The sequence below is a fragment of the Tachypleus tridentatus genome, chromosome 13 (genome assembly GCF_004210375.1).
Source record: "Tachypleus tridentatus isolate NWPU-2018 chromosome 13, ASM421037v1, whole genome shotgun sequence".
NCBI lineage: Eukaryota > Metazoa > Arthropoda > Merostomata > Xiphosura > Limulidae > Tachypleus > Tachypleus tridentatus.
In genome coordinates this window covers 159,079,106-159,098,157 of record NC_134837.1, presented here as the reverse complement: position 1 = coordinate 159,098,157, position 19,052 = coordinate 159,079,106, and the positions used below count along the sequence as shown (strand labels likewise).

Sequence of the window (19,052 nt, the reverse complement as noted above, 5' to 3'; positions counted from 1 at the left end):
AAAAGACGAGTTAGACAGTTACAAAATAAGCAAAAATGATCAAGTTCGTTTATTTCTGCGCAAAACTACAAAATGGGTTATCTGCGCTTCTTCGTTCGCGAGGAATTGAACCTGTGATTTTAGCATAGTAAATTCGTAAACACACTGTTGAACCACCATGGAACCACAAGGTAGTAATAATATGAAGAGCTAATACATAAAGTTAAAGTGAGATACAAGATGTGGAAAATAGAAACAAGAAGGAACGCAGAAAAAATCAATGCTTTGAGAAAGTTTGATTTATCTAATTCAAGGTAAAAAAAATATATCGCACAAATGAATCGATACAAAGAGGACTTAGTCAAGCCATTCTAACGAAACAAACTGACAAGGTTGATACTGCTAAACGATGACAGTTAGAGGCCTATGCTTTGCAATTTACGTTAATTTTCCCTTTCGACCAGCGTAGTTCTCGTTACTAAGGTTACAACTCTAACACTCACTTCAGAATAAAAAAAATCATGCGCAGCGCAGTCTCAATCACAATTTGGTGGAAAGTATCCACGTGATCTCACAGTCTCTTGGAGCCACTAGTTGCGAGAGAATCGACTGTGTGACTCAGGTGTGTTGATTTAGAAGTTAGTCGAGGTAGGTTGATTGCGGCTCATCCATTTCTATTACCTTTGAGAGGTAAACTTGCGATTACTTAGCTTGCTTTTTTGTTTGTTACGATGAAAAAAGATATCTAGACAGATATGCGAAAGGGGAAAAAATGCATTTCAAAATTTAACGCTCGTTTGAGAAAAGGAGAATTCCGAGGAACTCCAGCGCTCTACTTCAGATTAATAAAAGAAGATAAACAGAAGTAAAGAATTATCATTAACACAAAATAAATAACAGAACGAGTTTCAACAATCAAGAATGGGCATATTTAAGTTTGTAACTATCAACTAAAGCAAACCTATGAAAAGATCATTTTTAGAAGAAGAAACATTTGCTGGATTTCTCATCTCTAAGGACAGTAGAAAACTAACAAGTGAAATACTAACTCATTGATCCTAGTGCAATGACGAAAATGCCACAAGAATGAGTCAGTCTTAGGAACAACAACTATTAATGACAACTGTTTATAGAGAAATAGTCTAGACATTCGTAGCTTAGTGAATCAGTTATATAATATCTTGAAAAACACTGTTGTTGCCAAATGGCAATATGACACTACATTACTTCTTCCTGGTAAATGTGGTATACCAGTATTATCACTGAAAGTCTGATATAGTGACGTGCACCTCTGATCTTCACTAATAAAAGTACTTAATTACAGGTATAACAAAACCAAAGTCATGTCCATGTTGGCGAGAAAAGGAACCATGGTGCATCGTAAAAGTACCCGTCGGGCTTCCCAACCTGCCATGCGACGTGCTAGTTTAGTCAGCATTCCCTCAACACCCCGGAGATCTATAACGCTAACAACCGGTGTTGGACAAAGGTCACATTCCCTGAGTCTCACCAGCGTCAATCGTGAAAATAGCCCACGAACCAGCTTGAAATCTACTCGTCGGGCCAGTGTCACATTAGAACAGGCTCAGCCGCTTGGACCAGGAGTCGCTAAACCGTTGGAAGGTGGATCTCCTCGTTCCTCTACCAAATCCACACCAAGGTATTCACTTCAAGAGGGAGAAAACAGAAAATCAGCAGGAAGTGTTACTGTGAGTTTATATTGTCTTATTTTTAGCTATAGAAAATGATCCAGTTATTTCGTAACGAAACTCACTTAGTCCGTAAAATTTCTATAGTGATGTGTGCACATTTTATAACTTTTAAACATAACTCAGACCATATGGAAACTTAAACTGTTGTTCTAGCTCTACCTCAATGTCCAGAACTCGGTTGCTCTTGAACAAATTAATTATTGTTCACTAGCTTAATTTAGTTTGTACCGAAACAGTTGTTCAAGAAATTGAAATAAATAGCGTCTCGACTAAAACTATATCTGTTGTATCTCAGTTGACCTGAGGAACTCTGGTATTGAACGAAAACTCTCGTCAACACTAGATATATTATGGTTGATATATCACATTTTTTCTGAATTTTTCACTCCCACGTTCTTATAATAACAAATAATATCACCATTTCCTGGATTCTGATATTTCTAAAAGACGTGTCAAACAAACAAACGTTTAGAGGACATCGTTTTCAATGACACATGGACTATTGTTATTAGGTTTGAGGACGTTTCTAATCTTTAATATCTGTGTATTAAATTTTGTAAATTCCTGCATATATAGAAACATATCTACATATATGTAATATGCTAAAACCGTTTATACTTAGTGAAATTGTGAAATCGATTTTATGACCGATAGAAAGTACTATAAAGCAGTCAAGAACACAAACTGCCTTTCAGATGATCCATAATGATTGCCATTTTATTCCTTGTTAAAAACTTTCACAGATGTGTGTGTGTGATTTTTATAGCAGAACCATATCGAACTCTTTGCTGTGTCCATCAAGGGGACTCTTTACCCCTGTTTTTAGCATCGTAAATTGTAAGACATCGGGAGACAAACTTGCAGAAGAAATGTAATGTTATAGTATATGTGTTTGTATTTTCTTATAGCAAAGATACATTGGGCTGTCTGCCGAGCCCACCGAGGGAAATCGAACCCCTGATTTTAGCGTTGTAAATCGGTAGACATACCACTGTACTAGGTGAGGGCTGTTATAGTGTAACAGAATGACAGCATTAAACCATCTACCAAACAGCGACCATTGAAAATTTCATTTGGAAAAACACCATCTGCCATTTGTATAATAAATACAAAACTGTACAACATACAATATAGTATATTAATTTTTTCTCGATAAAACGATCTGCTAGCATATAACAATAAAATTGAATCAAAGGTGTATCATTGATAATGATTGTATTAATATATCGTGGACTAACTAGACAGTGATGAAAATAAGAAATGGAGTTATATCACCACTTAACATGGTTTTTAGCTTAACATGGGCTACAAAACAGCAATGAAAGTACAAAATATAAAACTATATTATCACTGTTAACTTTGTTAACACAAATCTCGACATGGCCAGGTGGTTAAGGCGCTCAGCTCGTAATCTGATGGTTGCGGGTTCGAATCTCCAACACACCAAATATGCTTGTTCTTTAAGCTGTGGGGACGTTATAATGTGACGGTCAATCCCACTGTTCGTTGGTAAAAGAAGAACCCAAGAGTTGGCGGTGGGTGGTGATGACTAGCTGCCTTCCCTTTAGTCTTACAATGCTAAATTAGGGATGGCTAGAGCAGATATCCCTCGTGTAGCTTTGCGCGAAATTCAAAAACAAAACAAACAAAAAACATAAATCTAAATGATCACCGTTAACTTTGTTAACATAACTCTATGTCACCACTGTTAACTTTATTAACATAAATCTATATCATCACTGTTAACCTTGTTAACATAAATCTATATCACCACTGTTAACTTTCTTAACATAAATCTATATTACCACTTTTAACTTTGTTAGCATAAATCTATATCATCACTGTTAACTTTGTTGACATAAATCTATATTACCACTTTTAACTTTGTTAATATAATTCTATATCATCACTGTTAACTTTGTTAACATAAATCTATATTACCACTTTTAACTTTGTTAACATAAATCTATATCATCACTGTTAACTTTGTTAACAGAAATCTATATTACCACTTTTAACTTTATTAACATAAATCTATGTTACCATTTTAACTTTGTTAACATAAATCTATATCATCACTGTTAACTTTGTTAACATAAATCTATGTCACCACTGTTAACTTTGTTAACATAAATCTATATCCTCACTTTTCGCTATAATAACACGACCCAAAGCTGTATCAATATTGTTAGATTTACTAAAATGATCTAAAGCTACATCATCACTGTTGCCTTTATTTATAGAACATAAATATATTTCACCATTGTTGGCTTTACTAACATGATTTAAAGCTATATCATCAGTGTTAGCTTTACTAACACTACCTAATGATACATTTCTACTGATGACTTTGCTTATATGACATTGAGCTATATCACCACTGTTAGTTTTACTCACAATACATAAAATTATTTCACAGATGTTGGTTTCACTAACATAAGCCCCCAGTGGCTCAACAGTATGTCTGCGGACTTAAACGCTAAAATCTGAGTTTCGATACCCGCGGTGGGCAAAGCACTGGTAGCCCATTGTGTTGCTTTGTGCTTAATTCAAAACAACAACAATCACTAACATAAAACTTTTTCACCCTTGTTAGCTTTACTAACATGACCTTAAAGTTACCTCATTACTCTTAGCTTTATTTATATGACATAAAGCTATGTCACTACTGTTAGTTTACTAACATGACATGAAGCTGAACCATCACTGCTGGCTTCACTACCATAACCTAGAGCTATTTCACTGTTAGTGGCATTATAATACCAGAAGAAACGTAGCCCTACGAGCTACTTTTTGTGCTAGTAATTACTAATCGTGGTATTCATACCTCAATGAAAAAAAAATTAGAAAAAATGAACATTTTCTGAAAAAAGTTTGTTTTTTTTAGGGAAGTACTTCATAGGAAATACGTTCGTACTGTGTTCTTTAGTCATAAGTAACTCAATACATCGAAATGACTCAATGTTCAGAGCTCAAAATCTTCAGGCATTATACTGTAATGTTTTATATATTAAACGTGAGACCGAATAATAAATAATATTTTTTAAGAACGAAAGTTTTTCAGCACTACATCAATAAATATATATATACATAATCAAACCTTCACGTACAAATCTAGTGAAAGTTATGTGCTTGTTGTGCGGTGAGTACTTTTATTTAGATTTATGATATACGATAAAGAAACTGTTGTTTTATATATCACAGTTATCTTTCTAAGTACCTTAATACTGAATACCCAGAATTTGAAGTTTATTTATGGATTTTTCTTCGTAGAGTTATTCAGTATATGGTACAGAGGTGTTAGTTTCGTACATATATATAGACATACACGTTACGTCCATTATAGCAAGATAACATAAAGCAATTTCATCGCTGATGTATTTATTAGCATAATATAAAGCTGTTTCATCGATGTTGACTTTACTAACATGATATAAAGCTATATCACTGTTTGCTTTACTATCATCACATAAAGCTATTTCACCAATGTTCATTTTACTAAGATGGCATACAGCTGTTTGACCAGTATTGGCTTTACTAACAAAACATGAAATAAAATCATCGTTTTTGGCTTTACTAACATAAAATCAAGCTATTTAAACAATTTTGACCTTATAAATATGACATAAAGCTGTTTCACCAATGTTGACTTTACTAACGTGACCTAAAAATGTGTATTCACTGCTGACTTACTAGCAAGACATGGTGTTCCAACTGTAGATGTAGTTAGAAAGTAATCCTAGATTACCACCTTTAACTTTGTTAAAATGTTGGATGAACTTATATAGATAGTGATACAATTAACGACATTTTTAATCTCAGTTGTTTTTTATTTGATGTATAATAATAAAAGAATAAATTTTCATTTTTGAAGATAATCATGTTTAGCACTATGTGTTTCAAAACTACTAGAAGTATTTTCACGAGGTATAATACAAGTGAGTTAATAACAAGGAGTTCGATGAGGAATGCCAAGTTAATTTCTGAGATAGGATATGAATAGCACGTACTAATTTCCTATGTGCAATATCCGATGTAAGATAAAATAGATCAGAGTTCAGTTTCTAAAGCTATGTTTAAGATTGATCAATTTCAAATGAATAAAATGGTTGCAGAAAGGTCGAGGCGATTGGTTATTAATCGTTATCATGAGTGGATAATACACCAGCCATTTTAGATATGAAATTTAGAATCGAATTCTAGCTTCGACTAGGTATCGTCTGGTAGCTGGGGAACTCAACTCGAGATCGAATCTTGAAACCAAACATACTTCACCTATCAGTCATGAAATTGTTATAATGTGATAATCAATCCCACTTTTTGTTGATAAAACAATAGCATAAGAGTAGGCGATAAGTAAGGATGCTTACTTGGTCCTTTTCTTACAATGTATAACTTTTAAATTAGAGATAGCAAGTGCGGATAACCCTCAATTAGATTTACGCGAAATTCCACAAACAAACAAACGAATTCTAGATACTAACACCACAAACATTTTTTTTGACAAGTGTATAACACACCAAACTTTCTATGAAAATACCTGTGTGTTAATCCAAGTCACTACTATTCCACTCATTTTCCTTCTCAAGACTTCCACTGTTGGCTTTATTAACATCAAAAGTTATACCATCGTTGTTGACTTTACTTACAAAATAAACATATCCTAGCCACTATCATCACCAAAACGGCTTTGTCCCTGGAGGTTAGGAGCCGAAACGTATTAAGTTAAGCCAGTTATTAATTTCATTATTAAAAAATACTAATTAATGATTGATGAACCTGTTCTACTAAACATAACAACGACCAAATTAATAATTGCTCATTGATTTAAAATTTAATCAATATATACGTATAACCAAAGATACTGATACATACAAGAAAATATTAATTACTAATGCAAATTTCTCCCACTTGAAAAGGTAAAATAAAACGTTTAATAGGGATGTGTATGAAAAACGTTATACGATACTTATCTTATTTCATAAAAAATATTATATATGTATATATATATACATGTATGTGGGGAAATAGTCTGAATATCAGGGGTACAAGTGTTCTATCTACTTACAGTTGTTGTCGTAAGTTTAGTATGCTATGAAATTTCTAATAAATTTTTAAAACTTTAAAACATATCATTGAATAACAATTGAATTATCTGATAATGGCAACATATTTCATGAAAAATATGAAGTACTTTCTTTAGATTACAGTAAAAAAAATATTATCAAAAAGGTACTAGGTGAAGTACCCGTCTCCTGGACGGAAGGTACCTAAATTCATGATAATGAAAGGTTATCTTAGAGCATGAAAAGTTGCTTCCCTTATATGTAATTGTCAAAAACGCCCATAAAAACGAACAAAACACAAAATGTGGAAACGCAAGTTCGCATGTATCTCTGCACAGACTCATCATATCTTCATGTCAAATTTGGTGAAGATCCATAAACAGGAAGCAAAGTAGTTGCAGAAAATGCAAAACTGAAAGTTTGTATGTATCCCTCCCAGTAAGCCTCCATAACAATTTTGTGGAAAATCCAGCGAACTAGTTACATGAACACACAACAGAAAGTACTAATATATTTATATAGATTTATAAACAACAGAGAATACTATTATATTTGCATAGATATGGAGATTCGTGCAGTGAATACATAATAGAACTACTTTAACCATATGTGCATAGTAAGACGTTTCATTTATATCAGGAAATGAAATATACAATAATCTTTTATTATTTGAGTCTTAATCATGTTGATAAATTAATTGATTAATGAGAAAGAAAGAGTCTCGTTGAAATATTTATGTTTCCAAAAAAGGTTTTTAACATCATTAGATTCATTGTTATTGTTCGAAACCAACTGTTTGTTGTAACGAAAGTTTCGATTGGAGCTGAACTTAACCCTAATGCAAATACTTTCATTAATCATCCAACAAGCATTCTGAGTATTGATAAGATCGTTATTTAAGTACAATTTACCACAAAAGTCAATCAGTTTGGTTATACGTTATTACCATTATGCGCAATTTGTTTTTCATCTTTAATTTCAAACTTGGTCGTCAAACACTTGGTTTATGTATAATGTACAAACACGCACAGATATATATGTATGTATGGAAAGAAAAGAGAGAATAATTATAAGAAATAAACCAGTATGCAATTTAAATGTGTATATCACAGTTCAATGCACATGTTCGTAACCATGTGTAACAACGTCATTGTATTAAAGTCACTCATTTAAAAAATAAATTTTCTTCTAGCACACTAATGTGCTCACGTCACTAGACAAAATTATTTCCTGTAAACTAACTGATAACAAAATGATTGGATTAATATTTGGCTTTCAGTTATCAGTAATAACACATTTCTGTTGTTTGTTTGTTTTTTAGATTTTCAAAACTTCTTAGAGTTCCTATTTTAACGTGAAGAATGATTATTTATTTTCCCAGCCACTATGTTCAAGAATAGAAAAAGTTTAATAAAAACAATTTCTTTGAAACCATCGAAGAGGAAAACGAATTTCTAATCTTTCAGTCACTATTTTGATAGATTTATCTGCAAGTTCCTGTGATATAGTGTTATTTTGTTAACATTTGATGAACAGTATAAAGTTTCTTCTATATTTAATTATTTATCTATAAAAACAAATCCGTTCTCAATAGCTACTGCGATCTATATGTATTCTGATGTCATATATTTTTAAGATATAGAAACTTCTTTCTCTACCTGTCGCCCCAGTCAGCAGCGCAGCGGCATGTCTGCGACCTCACACCGCTAAATGCTGGGTTTCGATACCCGTGGTGGGCAGAGCACTGATAGCCTCTTGTATGGCTTTGTGCTTAATTCTAAACAATCAAATATCTGAGTGTTAATGATTCAAAGGTTTATTAAAATGACTCAGATATAACTAAAACAAATAAATGTACAATTTAAAATCAGGATTTTTGAATATTTCAGTTTAAAAGGGTTTTCTTATTTTAGAAGTTTTCTGTTTTAGTCTGAAAGATGATTTATATGTATTTAAGAGAAATAATTACTTTGTAATATATATATTTCAGTATATATGAACTCGATTGCTGTTGTTCAATTAACTATTTAATATACTTTCTGTGATTCAGAGGTATGTTTCTTTTACAAATTTGTAGATTATTTCGAATAACTCAAAAGTTATAATGATGTTATTAACAATAATAATTCTTACGATTTTTCATGTGATAAACGAGAACGAAAGTAAACTAAAACTAGTTCTGATAACGTGAGCTTTTAGATGAGATAGCTGATTAATTGCTTCCAATACGTGAGAGATTTCAAAAAACTATGAAAGCATTTTACTTTATGTATAACATCATTTTAATAATAATAAAACACATCACCATTAAAATATAAATTGACGTAGAAAACCTCTAACGCTACCGATCATATACATTCAACTGTAATACATAATGTGATAAATTGACTTTCGATGAACTGACCGTTGATTTAAATATTAAAAATTGTCTTCGTTTAACATCAATAGTAAATCTAACTAAACAATGTTACTGGTATCTCTCGGATAGTGTTATTATATAATGTATGTTTGTTTGTTTTCAATTTCGCGCAAAGCTACACGAGGGCTGTCTGCGCTAGCCGTCCCTAATTTAGGAGTGTAAGACTAGAGGGAAGGCAGCTAGTCATCACTACCCACCGCCAGCTCTTGGGCTGCTCTTTTACCAACGAATAGTGGGATTGATTGTAACTGCATAACGCCCCCACGGCTAAAATGGCGAACATGTTTAGTGCGACGGGGGTTATAACCCGCGACTATCGGAACACGAGTTGAATGCCTTAATCATCTGGCCATGCCAGGCATATTATATAATGTTCAACAAATGTTCCTAAATTTGAAATTTTGGTTGTTGTTAGTACAAAGTTACAAAATTGCTTCCTTTGTACTCTTATCTATCGCGGTAAACCAAGCTCAGGAATTTAGCATTGTAAATATATAATTTACCGCTAACCAAACTCTCCCTGGGGCGGGGTGGACTGGAAGTTTGGTTACTCTTATGATATCTATGAGCAGTGTTGTATTTTAAAACCCGGCTCCTTGAAAAATGTCGGCCCTTTGTATTGTAACTGCTACTAGTTTGACAAATGGCGACTTTTACCCTTTCTACCGTAGTTACTGTAGTTAATATGCATCGTAGGTACAGTGTACGAGGATTAGGGATTACAAAGACGACAGACATGACCAATGTTGCATGTTCCTTTGTTTAATGTTTTGTATTCACCACATACTCTGCCAGTTGCTACAGTTTTCATACTTCCAGATATCATATTGAAAATCGACATGTTGTGTTGAAATCAGCTCAACTGATGTAACTGAACAGTTTACTATTAGTTATTGTTGCGTTTATGCCCATTTGCGATTATACATGGTGTTTGGAAAGTCACTGTGCATTTATATATTTATTAACAGACATGTTTCAATATAGAATACAGGAGGTAAATATAAACGACAGTTATAAACAATGTTGAAAGTGACCCCCGTTGGCTTCAATACAGGCCTGAATCCTTCTTATTTTGTTTCTAAACACCGCTATCAGTTGCTAGCTTGAAATAGACTGAATAGACATATGATTACAAAACTGCACAGTGACTTTCCGAACACTCTGTGTATTTAATAATACGTATTCAGTCAGATGTTCAGCACAATATCGTGTTTTTAGCGACTACGGGTCTTAATTTAAAGCAACAAACACAAATTTAGATAAATTAGCATAAGACATAATATTGTAAGTGATACCATGTAACGTTATGTTTTAATTGCTATAGAGTTGATACTTAAATTAATAACTGAAAAACAAATTGATATTTGATATTTAGAAAGTTCAAAGGTCAATCACAATAACAAATATAAAAATAAATTGTTTTGACACTAACTTTCGTAACTAGGTTTTACGTTAACTCTGATATCATCTTGTTAGAAAGATCGAAGTCAAATATAGCTGTAACTTGAAAAATTATATTACTCTATTTGCTTTTTTCAAAGTTAAAGCCCTCCAGTTGTTCAGCGGTATGTCTGCGGATTTACAAAGCTAAAAAACCGGGTTTCGATACCCGTGGTGGGCAGAGCACAGATAGCCCATTGCGTAGCTTTGTGCTTAATTCAAAACAACAACAAAGTTAAAGCCTTGAACAAAAGAAATATTGATATTTATTTATTTCTAACTTGACAGTGAAATTTAGTTCGGTATTTAATTATGATATCTCAGTTAATGCAATTATTGGTAAAGCAAGTCTTCAACAAATGAAACGAAAGATATGATCACCTACATAAACTATATTTGATTAGGGATTTTATCCTTTGAAACAAAATGGTTTAAAATATATACAATAATTCGTGATGTTTTATTAAATTTAAAATCTATCTGCGTCAAAAATACGCTGCACGGAAATGAATAATTATTGTTAGTACGAAAGAGTAATTTGTCATGATTTTGAATTTTCATCCAGGATTAATATACCTATGAAATACTTGAAATTCTGGAGGCAACCCATAAATGTCGAAGCTAAATAAAGTACAAAACTGGTAAGAGTGGAATACAGAAGAAAATTTACAAGCATTAACTTTTCATTTTAATATTAATGAATCCGGCATGGCTAGGTGGTTAAGGCACCCAACTCGTAATCTTAGGGTCTTAGGTTCGAATCCTCGTCGTACTAAACATGCTAGCCCTTTGAAGCGTGGAGGCGTTATAATGTCACGGTCAATCCCACTATTCTTTAGAAAAAGAGCAGCCCAAGAGTTGGCGGTGGGTGGTGATGACTAGCTGCCTTCCATCTGGTCTTACACTGTTAAATTAGGGATGGCTAGCGCAGATAGCCCTCGAGTAGCTTTGCGCGAAATTCAAAAACAATACACTTCTAAATTAGGGACAGCTAGCGCAAATGGCTCTTGTGTAGTTTTGCGCCAAGAATAAACAAGCAACATTAATGAAAGTTTAATGACCTTATTCTCTCTGGTTTCTTATTTTATGCTATGTTTTTATTTGTTTTATATTTTATTTATTTCCATTAGTTATGTAATTTTCGTTATGAAAGATGATGGCCGTAGAAGAGCTTAGATATTCGAGCTATGTCTAATGGCGTATGCCAGTATTTTTATACGGTTTCACTATTGATGTTAGTTCTTGCACCGTGTTTATGTGCGACAAAATGGTGGTTATCACTTCCTTGCCTGAGTAGCTTTGAAGATTTAGATTTTATTCAAATAATCGTACGTGTGTCTCAAAGTAAGTGATTTTCGAATTCAGTGTGTTTTTTTTAATTTTTAGTAGTAATTTGTAAAGAACACTTTTCAAAACCATCACCATAGTAGAACTATAAGTTCGTAATATATCAAGAGTTACTTGTGTTATGTTACGTGTTATAGTTTATCTCGGACAAATTTCCGATTTATCATTCTATGTATTACGATTTCAAATTCCCGGAAATTTTAGTTTTAATATAAAAATTAATTGAAACTCGATATGTATCAAATTTATGATATTTGCCAACAAGATTGATACACACAATTTTCTTTCTTAACACAAATATATTTTAATGCAGAAACAACACAATAATACAATTTAGGGTAACGGTTATTTCAAATAATAATGTATATTTAAAAGTTTTACAAACAATACTGAGTCTTCTATCTGGTCAGGAACTGAATATTTTATCGACAATTCATGATGAACGAATTAATTTTGAGTTAATATTGTTACACTTCGTTTAAGTTAGCTAGTTCTCTGTTTTTGGCTGGCCTCACTCCGCTTACAAGCTGACGTTTTTCCAACTGACTGGTCTGTAGTTTCTCGATTAATAAGCGTTAATTACACTTGTAGCTTCCGAGGCTTATAGAATACCAACTGCACCAAGCCAACAAGATAAAACTGAAACAAACATAAATATAAATTCAAATGAATAATAATACATCCGTTACACTCATTTAATTCATAACATATTGCATAACATAAGATTTTGGGACAACATGGGACCTACTGGTCCATCTCGGCTGTTCCACACTCTAAACTAATTAACTTGAAAAAACAAAGCTGAAGCCAGTCCTTATCATTCATATACTTATGAACCTTTTCGTGAAATTTATTTAAATTTATTGTTCTATAACATCTCAAGGCAACCCATTCAAAAAAGCCAACCACCCTCTTAGAAAAATAACTTAACTAAAAATGATTCCTACCTTGCAATATTTATACTATTGTCCCTTTTCCTACTATTCTCACTGTTAACTATGAAAGAATGGTGGATCAACACTATCAATTTCCTTTACAATCTTAAACACCTCAATCAGATCCTTTATAACTCTTCCTTTTTTCAAGAGAAAACAGTTTGAGAGATTTCTACAACTCCCCATATGACAATCCTCCATCCCAGGCACCCCTCTATTAATTCTTCTCTGAACCATTTCCAATAATTCGATGTCTTTCTAAGGGTAAGAAGCATATATTCTAAATATGGTCTAACAAGCGACCTATACAATGAGATTATAACATCTTTAGACTTGTATAAAATATTTTTGTAGATATAACCTAAAATCCTATTAGTCCTACCACAAGCAACAGCACACAATATGTATTTTTATTTTGTCCTGCTTTTATCTCGACTTTGGCTAACTGATAAAATTTTGTGAAACTTTCTTCAGAAACTGGATATTGTATATTATAGTCATATTCTTCTCCATTTTTATCGTGAACCTTATATCTGACTTCTCTGTCGATAATAAACGTATTTAAATATACTTTACAACTATGCATTGCTAAAAACACTGGGTTTGAGCATAGATCTTTAAAAAAATCGAGGTTAGTAGTACGGTCCTAGATTTATATAAGGGATACCGGTAGTTGTACTATTTTAGAATAAATGTTTTTTTGGTGAACATTTAAGACTTATATTGATTTACTCGTTCTTGGTGGGACAATGTTTCACGTAAAATAATCATTATGAAAACTTTTTTTTTTCTTTAAGAATGCTACTTAGCATTCTCGTTACCATGGAAACTTGTCAATCTGGTGTTATCTTTATTGTAGATTTTTACCTATCACTCGTTGTGACTACACAACAGACTAGACGGGGTATCTAGTGAAATTGAACTATACACTAAGTGGTTCGCCATTTCGGTGGATGCCATCGCTTTTGTTTTGCTACAGTCACACGTTTTAGCTGACTTACATGTGATAAAATTAGATTATTTTTTATATTCTGCTATTAGATCTGCAGAGGATAAAATGTTATATAATACACCTCTTTAAAAACGTATAACTGGAGTGGAAAACATTATATAAAAGCGTTTCAAATTAATATGATTGTAAAGAAATTACAAATAAACAGAAATTAATTTCGTATTCTGTAACTATAGATAAACAAACTTGGGCATTGCGTTTATGCATGTAAAATCAAAGGTTGATGGAAAGTTTTCAACGGTTATTGGAACTTTGTTGAGTTTTGTTTGTTTGTTTACATAATACCTTCTTATTGTTTTCTACCGGCAATGTAAATACCAAGCAGTGTTATATATGTTTCTTTTGTTTGGTTGGTTTTGAATTTCGCACAAAGCTACTGAGGGCTATCTGAACTAGCCGTCCCTAATTTAGCAGTGTAAGACTAGAGGGAAGACAGCTAGTCATCACCACCCACCGCCAACTTTTGGGCTACTCTTTTACCAAAAAAAGGGAAATTAACCGTCACATTATAACGCCCCCACGGCTGAAAGGGCGAGGGTGTTTGGTGTGACGGGATTCAAACTCGCGACTCTGGGATTATGAGTCGAGTTCCTTAACCACCTGGCCATGCCGGGCCGTAGTTTCTTTTATTAGCTGATGATAGTTTTGCATTCACTGCTGAGTTTCATTCCTTTGTCAATGATTGTGCAAAATATGTATATGTGCAGATGAATTACCTGAATGAAGTGTAATATGTCGTTTCGGCAAAAGTGAAAACCTTTTATCTAACAGGAATAATAATTATATAAAATATCCTATTTGTCAGAAACAATAGAACGAAAGATCATCCCAGTATTTATGTATATATGTTTATCCTAGGGTGTTGTAATTAACACTTTGCACAACGGTAATTAAATTTGTGTTTTTAATCTGTTTAAACTGATTGCGTATATTAATAAAAGGAAAATTCCCAACACAATGTTTAATATAATATTACTTAAATATTTAGCATGTATAATTTCATCTAATACGCAGTATATGATTAAGAACTTTTAAGATCAATTAACGAAGAGTTTACAATAATATAACAAATACAACACCATGTCTGCTGTATCTGGTGTCCATAGGGCTTCTCTTCAGGCCGTCTGGGATACTATAGGTATTAGGATGCGTCAGCGGATAAAGGATAAAAATTAAAATGTCCCAATTTTTTTGCTCAGTTGCTCAGTTGTGCCACTGCATGAGAAAAGAACATAGACAAAGTTTCATTTCAATCGCGAAGTATTTAGGGGTCGCGCATCCCTCGCAAAGTTCACTATTTTCCTTAAATTTACCCTACATTACATTGTTAATGGTAATTAAATTATTTAAAGAAATTATTTAATATTTATTGATTATACAATTAGCAAAAACATAAAAACTTGAAAGAAAAATTTATTTCATTGAAGTTTTATCTTGCCTGCCCCCTTCGCATTATGTTCGCCGATGTTCTTTTGCCACCTGAATCATATACTGAAATTGATCTTCGTTCTTGGTGCGGCCCTTTGCCGTAAACTGTTGAATTAAAGCTACTCCTCTTTCAGCTGCGTCATTTGTCACAAAAAGTTTCTTTACTCTGTCCTTTCCTTGTTAGTACTCTTCGAAGGCGCTCCACTCTTTCGGTGGTAATGATAAAAATGCGCTACTAATATCCAGATGGTAGAAAATTTTCTTATTTGCCGAAGTAAAAAAATCTGGAAGTTTTCTGGAAACAGCATTGCTTGCAGCATCAACTGTTAAACGTGGAGTTGGCCTAGGAGATCCTTTCACGGTATTCATATTTGAGACCATCTTGAGCTTGTCGCTATTCGTTACACCATCATCAAAGAGCGCAAGCCCAACTGCAACCTCAGATAAATACCATAAATGCCGATTCATTGCCTTTGTATCAACTTCCTTAATCATATGATTTTCATGCAATGCAAGTTCCTTGAGTAGTGTAAGGTCCGTTCGAGCTGCCACGGAAGCATCCTTCGCTGTAAACCATGAGAGCAAGTAATGTTTAGTTATAAAGACACACAAATCGCCAAGTTTGCTGTATAAATGTGCGTCAAATGAAACACGAGATGAAGCAGGCCGTGGTTGCAGTCTACCAAACTCCTCTTGGAACATCCAAATTTTTAGAGAATATATTGCTCGAGCCATCCATCGTGCACGATTTACAGCACCAGAAGTACGGAAAGAAACTGAAGAACGTCCGTGTGGAAGAGATTCAAGAAAAATGACAGCTAATTCCAAGAGCTCTTTATAATCGTCCCGTGGTTGATGAGATTGAAGGAGATTCTGACAATATTGAATAATATCATCCTTTCAAGGCTGTATTCGGAGTGGCATTGCTTCTACTGCTGTTATGTACTTAGTTTTATTAATTTTAGGCCAACAATCTCTAAAGTTTAAAAACAAAGTAATATCTGGACTTTTTGATGTCTCTGTCACGAGAGTAGAGAATACAGCGCTTAGAAGAATCTCCAAAATGTGATGTCTGCAGGCAAGGTGCAAGAGCTCACGTTCAAGTAACATTTCAATCCTCAGACAAACGCCAGATTTGGATCCTGTATTGGTCGCCGTGGTGTCAAAGCAAAGCGATTTAATTCTGTCTTTTACATTCCATTCTACTAAAACTGATCCGATCTCAGAAGCTACTGAATTTGCATCCCCACTATCAATCTTGGGCACTGAAAGAATCTTCTCTACACCTTCACCTGAAACTAAAATTGCCAAACGTTCGATCTTCTCTCTGCCAACCAAGTCAGGCATCAGCTTACCATCCCAATGTAATGTCAAAGGAACGTTTGGAGAAAACTTTTCTTCAATTCAGCTGCTAGAAGAGTACGGTTAGTAATTCGTTTCTTCCTTATGGAACTTGGGCTAATGGCAAGATCCTCGATATTATGTCCAATATGAGCTGCAAAAGGAAGCAAAATTTGCGCGGCTTTTCGGTCACTGATCTGGGTTCTGTTTAAAGCCGAAGCTAGCCTTTCACTAATGCCAACTTTTCGTTTGGTTCCGGAAGCACGTTGTTATTTTGTGCGCATTGCGCAACCCCTAAATATTAATGTATTGGATTGATTTTTACGCTAAAATATTTTTTTCATTGAATGGAATCAAATTATAAGCGAGCGACTGAGTGTCACAACTTTTTGTTTTTTGACGCACCCTAATAGGTATAGTTATAGTTGAAACGTTGTTTATATAAGCAAACATCTTGAGTCATAACAGTTTCAGTGTGAACTAGAGTACGTTGGTGAAGTGTACGTTTTATTCACAAGGTAGTTGAAGTGGTCTTTATTTTCTTCTAAAAACCTGAACTTACCGTATTTGAAGACTAAATGTAAGCTTTCGCTTTTTTATTAGCATTTACCGCAAATTTAAATTATGAATGGCAGCGGTATAAACTTTAACTAAAATGCTAAAAATAAATTAACACTACCAGTATATTTAAACTTATTGGCAATATATATTATATAGAATGCCTACGAAATTATCTGCAGTTTTAATAAATGTATTTGCGATTTATACTGAAACTATAGATCATTGTTGTCGTAAATTTAACAAAATGCTTAGGTTATATGCCAATGAATGGCATTTAGCCAGATGTTTAACACGCATTAACTACAGTTCCATTTTTTGTAACTTCTATACATTCTGTCGTTGTAGTACTTGAAAAATTTTCTGATAAGACATACAGATTACCATTTTAATAACACATAAAATAACACCCTTGTAGTAGCATCCTGCATTTCAGCCCTGGCGATTTGTATTCTAATCCATGAAATATCACAAAGCATTCTTCGCTCTTTAGCCTTGGGTGAGTTATAAGTGTGTCCGTCAATACTGATATGGGATTGACGAACTGTGGAATGCTGCTGATTGGCTGCCTTCCCTCTGTTTAATAGTTCAAACTGAAGTACGCGAACTGACAGCCTAGCACTCTGCCATCATTACAAACACATATTCTTTCCATAGAATTTCGTAAATTTCACATCGATTTCTCCAAAAATTTGATTACCTTTTGTGAAAAAGATTTTTGTTTTATATTTGGTTTTAGAACAGCTTCTTTTTAATGTGCATTTTTCTTTTAAAATTAGAATTTTCGCGAATTGATGTTTGCTGTATTTTGGAAATTAAAAAAAAACAAGATTATGGCTGGTGAAATTATCACTTGAAGTTTATGTCTCATTAATAACATTTAACTCAACAGGCAGATGCTATAGCTCTGAAAAAAAAACCTTTTATGAAAGGATTGAGAAAATTGAGTGTTTTAAGAAAACTTCTGACAACTTAAACTGCACAGTTCATGCGTCTCCCGGTGGATCAGATACGTTTGCGGATTTATACTCTAAAATCCAGATCTAAATCGTAACTAAAGTTTGTTTGTTTGTTTTGTTTTTGAATTTCGCGTAAAACCACTCACGGGCTATCTGCGATAGCTGTCCCTAATTTAGCAGTGTAAGATTAGAGGGAAGGCAGCTAGTCATCACCACCCACCGCCAACTCTTGGACTACTCTTATACCAACGAATAGTGGGATTGATCGTCATGTTATAACGCCCCCACGGCTGAAAGGGCGAGCTGGTTTGGTGCGACGGGGATTCGAACCCGCGATCCTCAGATTAAGAGTCGAACGCCTTAACCCACCTGGCCATGGCGGGCCAGTTAAAGTCACAAAAACAAATATTCCGCAAGTTGCAAAGCGCCATCGCACCAAAATTATATATAATGAGCTTATTAGAATATAAATAAAATACTTCTCGTCACTTATTTGACGTCAGAAAGAGAGCGAGAAACGTTCTAGGAAGAAAGCCTAAAAGAGCAAACTTCATTTTTTTACTAATTCATTTATTTAGACCAGGATTAGTTACTTTATATTAATAATCTAATCCTATCTACGCCGACTCGTTATGAAACTGCTGTAGTTAATATTATGGAACGGGTGGCATTCATGAGAATTTATTTATTTAGCCATTGTTCTCAAGTACGTTATCATTCTGCTAACAAAGGTTCCAGACATTACACTAAAAGAAACTAGTTATTTTAGAATCATCTCCAGTGAAATTTCAAAATAATTATCTTTATGACAGTAATACCAATAATCAGTCCATAATAAGAAAGTTCCACTATTACA

General features: G+C 33.6%; 1 protein-coding gene across 2 annotated transcripts in view; it reads left to right on the top strand.

Annotated features, from left to right (window-relative positions):
• Positions 1-560: 560 nt before the first annotated feature.
• Positions 561-19,052, top strand: part of LOC143237421 (transmembrane protein 272-like) — a 52,806-nt gene continuing 34,314 nt past the window's right edge. The window contains exons 1-2 of one of the 2 annotated variants that reach the window (XM_076476658.1): positions 577-627; positions 1,304-1,688. In XM_076476658.1, coding sequence (XP_076332773.1) covers positions 1,323-1,688 — 366 coding nt within the window. In that variant the 5' untranslated portion in view covers positions 577-627; positions 1,304-1,322. Of the gene's footprint in view, positions 1,689-19,052 lie in introns of both variants that reach the window. The other variant, XM_076476657.1, reaches the window with a different exon arrangement.